The 7194-nt window shown below is 37.7% G+C and overlaps 1 protein-coding gene across 1 annotated transcript; it reads right to left on the bottom strand.

Annotated features, from left to right (window-relative positions):
- Window positions 1–996: 996 nt before the first annotated feature.
- Window positions 997–4408, bottom strand: myl12.1 (myosin, light chain 12, genome duplicate 1). The gene is made up of 4 exons (XM_063483963.1): window positions 4313–4408; window positions 2596–2795; window positions 1637–1798; window positions 997–1546 (listed from the first exon to the last, which is right to left on the bottom strand). Exons 2-4 carry the CDS (start codon window positions 2777–2779, stop codon window positions 1374–1376), a joined length of 519 nt encoding a protein of 172 aa, XP_063340033.1. The 5' UTR covers window positions 2780–2795; window positions 4313–4408; the 3' UTR covers window positions 997–1373.
- Window positions 4409–7194: the final 2786 nt, after the last annotated feature.

Genomic DNA, 7194 nt, shown 5'->3' on the forward strand with positions numbered 1-7194 from the left:
AAGCGTCTTGATGTTCCAACTCAAGAAATAATTCTTAAATTAGCATATAACAAGACAATTGCTGTAGATCAGCATAACTCTTCACACATCTGAAATTCGTGGTGTAGAAGAAGATATATATTTCTTTCTTTTATAATTACATTTGTCTGAAACCCCTAAAGGGAGCAGACGAAAGAAGCAGTGTCTGAAATCTATACTTTCACTGTAACCTTCACTTCTCTTAGAGTCTCCTCGCAATAAATGTTTATTTCCGATAACTCATTTTAATCATCTTCTGACCTTCATAGGTTTTGTATGTCCAATAATCGAGGCAGCATTGAAGGCAGCATCATGTGGTTTGAAACTTCCACTCAGACACTAGAGGGCGACATTATCACTGCACAATCCTATTCAAAATAACGTTTTGAGTTTGCGGCTGGTCGTTATCATCGCTTAAGTGGTCTTTCTCGGCCAAAAATAATTTTGTATTTTAACCTGCCATTCTAAAGCCTGGACTGCCATTTAAAGAGGGCACAACTGTAAAGTGCAGACGGATTTAGCGTCATCGCTCAAACAAGATTTTGGGAAATGAACACTGTAAATGTAGTTCTGGCAAAAACCAAAGAAAATCTAGTTCCAGGATGGATTTAAGCCTGTCCTTCTCGTCTGGTAGTTTAGCATCCTTTTGTCTCATAGATAAGCATTTTTATTAACTAGACCACTCCCTGTACGATATAAATCAGACAGCATGCAGGTATGTACTGAGCAGCTTTCCTTTCATTTTTATAAAGGTCAAATTTTACTGTGTGCACTGGACTTTGCACAAACATCACCTAGTGCTAGCCTGCACATGCTGATTGAATTGGATAGGAGGGAGAGCAGGCTTGTAGAGACTTGACAAAAATCCCAATGAAGGAGGACCCAAAAAAAAAAAAAAAAAAAAAAAAAAAAAAAATCTATTGCTTAAGAATTTTGTTTCACCCGAGGCAGTAAAATAAAGACAAAATAATGCAACACTTATTTCAGTTGTCATTTATGGAAGGGACACAGCAAAATACAACTTGATAGAGGGCTTTTATTTAAAAAGTTTATATTAGAAAATGTAAAAACTCAGCTAAACCCAATCACATGAATTGCAAAGATGCATTTCCTTAGAGCTTTCCAAGTGCTGCCACTTCACATCTTTACATGACAAAACACAACACTATTCAGATTTTTCTTCTCAGATGTGTAAATTTGGCAATACTGGAAGTTCACAGCAAACCGTGTTGATAGTTATTGCTTTGGTTTGTTTAAAATAGGGTTTAAACTGGAGAGTTGAGACATGCAGCATGGTGATCTAGCTGATAACAGAGAGGTGGAGGGCACAGAGAGGAGAACGCTGGTGTAGCTTCTTAATCGTCCTTATCCTTGGCTCCATGCTTTAGGATGCGTGTGAACTCCACATAGTTGAAATTATTCTTCTTGTCAATGGGGGCCTCCCTGAAGAGCTCATCCACCTCCTCATCTGTAAACCGGTCACCCATTGTTGTGAGCAGCTCCCTGAGGTAATCTTCCTGGATGAAACCTGAAGAGGATAATGGTCAAAATCAGATAAGAAACTGCAACAGTTCTCTCCTCAAATTTAAACAAAATCATGAGACTGTGGGTCACCAACCTGTTCCCTCCTCATCAAAGCAAGCAAATGCATTCCTGATCACATCCTCAGGGTCTGTGCCATTGAGCTTCTCTCCAAACATGGTGAGGAACATGGTGAAGTTGATGGGCCCAGGAGCTTCATTCATCATGGCCTCCAGGTAGTCATCATTGGGATTTTTGCCTGTGTAGATAAACATGTGTGATGCAAACTGAATTCAGAGGAGACTTTTCTATTTTCAAACAACTTCTTATCCTAATAGGAACAGAACTAAATTGTTCAAACATCTTACTGCCTTCAATGTTCTCTGCACTGAGAGGTCTGCATTCATTTCTCTATAAAGCAACTTCAGCCAGTTAATCCCAGCTTCAAACCATTATTATTTTCATTGTGCTTCCTATCAAAGAAGCAGAGTGAAGCCTTTTAAGTGTAGGGTTTCTGCCGGACAAGTTATAAGACCAAGAGTAAAAGAGTAATAAGTTGTAACATTTGCCTTGGTCTTTTGTTTAGTAGTTCTAACCCTTTCACAGCTTACTGAATGTGTTAAAATAAAAAGGTATATTAAACAACAGCAGCTGTACTTCTCGTCCTAAAGCCAAGCTTAAAATTACCAGCTGTTTTCAGACATTAGTCTGGGTAGGCGGCTCCGCTTAGGAGCTTGAAATACATGGGTGGAAACCCTGCATAGCAGCAGCATTGGCAGGAACAGGTCACACAGCTATGCGGTTACTGCACGATTTTCTTTTTCTTCTAATAAAGCAGTATAGATATATGAAGAGCACCTTTTCTCTACTCATAAACCTGAAAGGCTCAAATTATAGAGGCAATCATAATTTTTATTAACAGCTAAAAGCAAATTTAAATACGTGTGCCTGTAGAACCAGTTTAAGCACAGCTAACATCAGTACACACCCAAATGAATACGAACAGAGCATGAATGGCATACATTAGACATAAAGATGTCTGAGAATTTAACTCACCCAGCGAGGCAAGCATGTCGTGGAGGTCCTCTTTGTCGACGAACCCATCTCGGTTCTGGTCGATCATGTTGAAGGCCTCCTTGAACTCCTGAATCTGGGACTGGTCAAACATGGCGAAGACATTGGAGGTGGCGCGCTGAGGGCGCTTCTTCGTGGTCTTTCCCTTAGCCCTTTTGCTAGACATTGTGAATGTTTTGTTTCTGTGGAAATTAACAGACATCAGGTTACACATCTTTTTGAATTACAGCTCCATTTGATTAACTACTGAGGAACACAAAAACTGGAAACTGATTTAGGTTGGGCTGATTTCTACATCTGATAAGACTAAACTAAAAGACTTTTCATTTGATCGAAAAGACTTCAAGAATTCCAATCAGGATGCAATGTTATAGGGATGAATGCCAACTTATTCCCCATTTACAGGAAATAGCATCACTTGCCAAGGCACAATGTGGAAGAAAACACCACAAGACAGACAAAAGTTGGCAGCACAATTCAGCATTTAGATTAAAGTAGATGATGCCATTATTCAAAATAAGAGTTTGTCATTCACGTCCACACATGAGTGGCTGGGTAATAATTCTCTGGCAGCGAATCCCCAGTGAGGTGTCCCTCACTGAGCTATAAATGGAAATCTTCCTCATCTTTCTAGGTTGATCAGCTCACTGCTTTCAAAGAGGGTAGGAAAACTACTGATGTGAGGACAGATGCCCTTATCAGGCAAAGTCTTGAATAAAGAGTTGAACTGTCCCCACGTTAACATCTTTATGTTGACAGACACTTTGGGTTTTGCTGCTCTGCGCTCATGGAAAATGGATCCAACCAGCTTGGGCAGCAAGTATTATCTCGCTATGCGTGTGATGCCCTGTAAAAACAGTGATGCGGGCTGATATTATCTGAAACACGGACAAGTGCAACAAAAAAGGAAAGAAAATATGAGCAACGTCTTACCCTATAACCTATTAAATAAAAAATAGAATAAAATGACAAATGTTATGCCTACTGAGAATGAATCTGAAAAGCTGACTGAAAACAGCTGGTGATTGTTGGTTAACTGTGTCGACTGACTAACAACTAAAGCTGATTTACCAATATACATGACGACTCCTTGCCATTTCCTTTTATTAGATATCTGTACAACTTTAAAATAAAAAAGTTTTACCCATTATTGAACGTGTTTATTTTTTTTGAGAGAGCTGCTGGAATTGACCAAGGTTGAAACGCATATATCATATTTACGCGTTTCTAATGAGATGTTTTCTTCTCCCCAGCGTTCATACAAATGCACAATTGACATTAATTAACTTCGAATAAGCCAAAAAGTTAAACACGATATTTATATGATTTAAAAAGCTGACCGTACCTGCACACTCTCCTGGTTTGCGGCCTGTATTAACCAACATCATAATTTATATGAAATACCCAACAGTCACCGGCGATAACCCAATTCACAAACACATTTTCAACACATGAAGCTAACTGCGGGATTTACTAGCTGGAAATATTTCTTTACTTGCGACCAATTTCGTAACAGAGCCATTAGCTACGCGGCTAACTGTTAGCCGTGTTTTCAAGGCTACCAACCGAGCGAGCAACATATTACGTTTTCTTTTAAGATATGAAGTTTTAGTAGCGGGATTAAACCCGTGTTTTGTATATATCAGAGCGTGTTTAATGCAACCAAATAGCTCTTAAAATAAGATATAAACAGACTTACCTGACAACTTCTAGAAAACCGTCAGCTAGCCCTGTGCCGTTCTTTTTCTCAACCACCGCCCTTCACTTCCTCATAATATTGCTGGGTTCCGTACAGAACACCAGACCAAACCAATGAAGAACTATGGGGGTGCCGGTCAAGAATGAAGCCATTATTTCTCATTTGGAATTAATTGCATGTCTCAGTCTAATTGTAATTCTGAAATAACTTGTTTAAAACTCCGTTTGAAAACATATCTAAATAATTCTAGCATTATTAGCAATAAAATAAAAAATAATTTTTAACACTCCCCTCTTTGGAGTAATTGTAACTTCCACTCTCTGCCTGCATTGACGTTCATGGATATGTCCTTTTAAGGAAATAGAGACATACATCCTCCCTGCGATGAGCAATTAAGGAAAGGTGTGTAGTTTCAATGATCCCTGTGGGAAGATGGAAGTTTTTAAATTCCATATTTTATTTATTCTAGCGTTTCTCTTATTTTCTAAACTATTCAACACATAAATTTATCTTTTTTGTATGTTTTTTTAACATATGATTATAACAGCTGATTTCATTAATTCCTTTAATGGAAAAATAGAAATTTAGTCATATTTGGGTCATCCTCATAACTAAACTACGTTGACACTGATCATTTCTTATTTATGATTCTCCTTTGTTGCATTATCATTGGGCTTTTAATGTTGTTTACTTGTTATTTATTGTTGAAGAATATGTTATGTCTTCCTGGGAACATCCTCATTGAAGATTTGAATAGGTAAATCGAACAGAAAAAGATAATGAAATATTGAAGGAAGTCAAATACTAAACCAAAACAAAATGAAGAAATGTTGACATAGTGGATAATTATAGTCCGACTTGTCCGACGATGGGTCAGACAACAGTTGGTACCACAGTCATTGCTGTAAACAGAGGATTACTGCTGCAGGGCTTCAAAAGCAACACGTGGAACTATTGACTCACAGTTAAAACAGGCCACGTCTGCCTTTGTTGTCCACCTGTCATATCACTTTCAGTGTTAGGGAAACAGCTTCACACTGGAAAAAGTTTTACTCGCAGCAAAGCCAGTGAAGAAGCCTAGTTTAAAGCTTCAAACATACAAAGAGGTGAAGCATATGGTTGTCTGCTGCCTCATGAACGCATTGCCCAGGCATGCCTGAAAAGGGGGATGTGGCTCATTGAGTGGGTCCGGTTACAGAAGATAAGTAACAGTAAAATCATTTTTTTTCGTTGTATGCCACACTTAATTTGTAGTTTTAGTAGTTAAACTACTTTTTTTTTTTTACAAAAAAATTATCTAAAAACAAGCTACAACAAATTTAAACTGTGCATGGTTCACTTACCTTTAGCACTGCACTTTCAAAGCTGATAACAAAATGAGTGTCATGACTCATGAATATTTATATATTTTACAATAACCAGACTTTTACGATTAAACATATAGATACCAAACTGTTAGTTTCTACTCCTCCTCTGTGTTTAGGAGAGACAAAACTGAGCCATTCAAAATGAAAAGAGAAAATTAATGTTGGAAAATATTTTACGATAGTGTTTTAAGTTTTGCATTTATTTATTTTTTTACTTAGAATTGCAGTGCTGCATTCAACCACTAGAGGCTGCTACTTACATATGAAACTTCTCGTGCATATTTAAACACTTCTTGAGATATTTATTTACCTTTCTTACAGTGTCACTTTGTGTGAACTGAATATGTTCATATCTCTGAACTTTATATAGCTTCAAAGCATTGATGCAGCACAACACAGAAGATAAAAATAGCCTCAACAGATCCCCTGATATCCATACAGTGGGAATTTCCTGGACAGCTAAACTCAGTTCATTGCTGTGAACTGACTTTCTGTTCAAATCGTAGTGAGTCAGAGAAATGTTGTGGTTAAGCAAATCATTTATGTTTTTGAAGTGGGAACCCCACACAACACTACAAAAACCTCTCAGTATAATGTACCATTACACCAGAGCTAACCATAATCACTAGATTCCCTAAACACCACAGACTGATGACTGTTGATATAATACACACTCATATTTACATAAAGTTATAATAAACTGATTAAGACTATGCTAATTGAAACAAAATGTTAAATGGTTTGAACTTTACTCTGACTTAATGCATAATGAAAAGTTGTGTTTGATTTGATGATTTGATTTGGAGCTGGATGTTCACACATGAAACCAGTCGCAGACAAACTCGCTGTTTATCTGATGATTTCTGCAGCTCCCTTGTTTTTCAGTTAATGCAACCAGTTCAAAGCTATCATCTTGGAGGCTTGTGTAGTGGGTAAGCTATTTTCATTAGACAGAATGAAGTACTGTGACCCTGCTTAATGTCTTGTATTAGCTCCCTCAGTGTACAGAGGTGGGCTTATCTCTTTTAATGGGCTCACACTTCATGTTGCTGCCGTAATGTTTAAGGTATGCTGTCATGCTGATTGCTGACCGTATTATGTTGAACACTGGTGAGTGAAAGCCAAAAAGGAAAGAATGGTCAGAACAAAAGCCCCTGAAGTGCCCACTGACATGATATTTTTGCCATGGAAATTGACAGATGTTTGACCTGAAGTCAAATTCCAGAACAAAGTCCAAACACAGATAGAGCTCAAATTATCTCCACTGGCCAAATGACGTAAAGCACACTATATTTGCATGTAAATAGAAACATGTTAGTTTATGTTTATGTGCTATATTAGCCAGTGAATTCTGAGTTTTATTTATTTGACCTTCTTAGTATCTGTTTATGAGCAGAGTGACCAAGAGGAGACACTCATGCACTTCTCCAAATGACAGTGACACTGAAAGAGAGAGGGACAAAGAGACATTAACTGGCATTTGTTGTATGCAATGAGCATGACAATAGCATTGCT

The sequence above is a fragment of the Pelmatolapia mariae genome, linkage group LG9 (assembly GCF_036321145.2).
Source record: "Pelmatolapia mariae isolate MD_Pm_ZW linkage group LG9, Pm_UMD_F_2, whole genome shotgun sequence".
In the NCBI taxonomy this organism is placed as follows: domain Eukaryota; kingdom Metazoa; phylum Chordata; class Actinopteri; order Cichliformes; family Cichlidae; genus Pelmatolapia; species Pelmatolapia mariae.

What these genes read in the sequence shown, in the direction of transcription:
- myl12.1 (XM_063483963.1), bottom strand. Translation starts at nt 2,779, where the DNA reads ATGTCTAGCAAAAGGGCTAAGGGAAAGACCACGAAGAAGCGCCCTCAG. An exon ending in CGACATGCTTGCCTCGCTGG is followed by an intron (nt 1,799 to 2,595) that starts GTGAGTTAAATT and finishes TTATCTACACAG; the next exon opens with GCAAAAATCCCAATGATGAC. An exon ending in CTTTGATGAGGAGGGAACAG is followed by an intron (nt 1,547 to 1,636) that starts GTTGGTGACCCA and finishes TATCCTCTTCAG; the next exon opens with GTTTCATCCAGGAAGATTAC.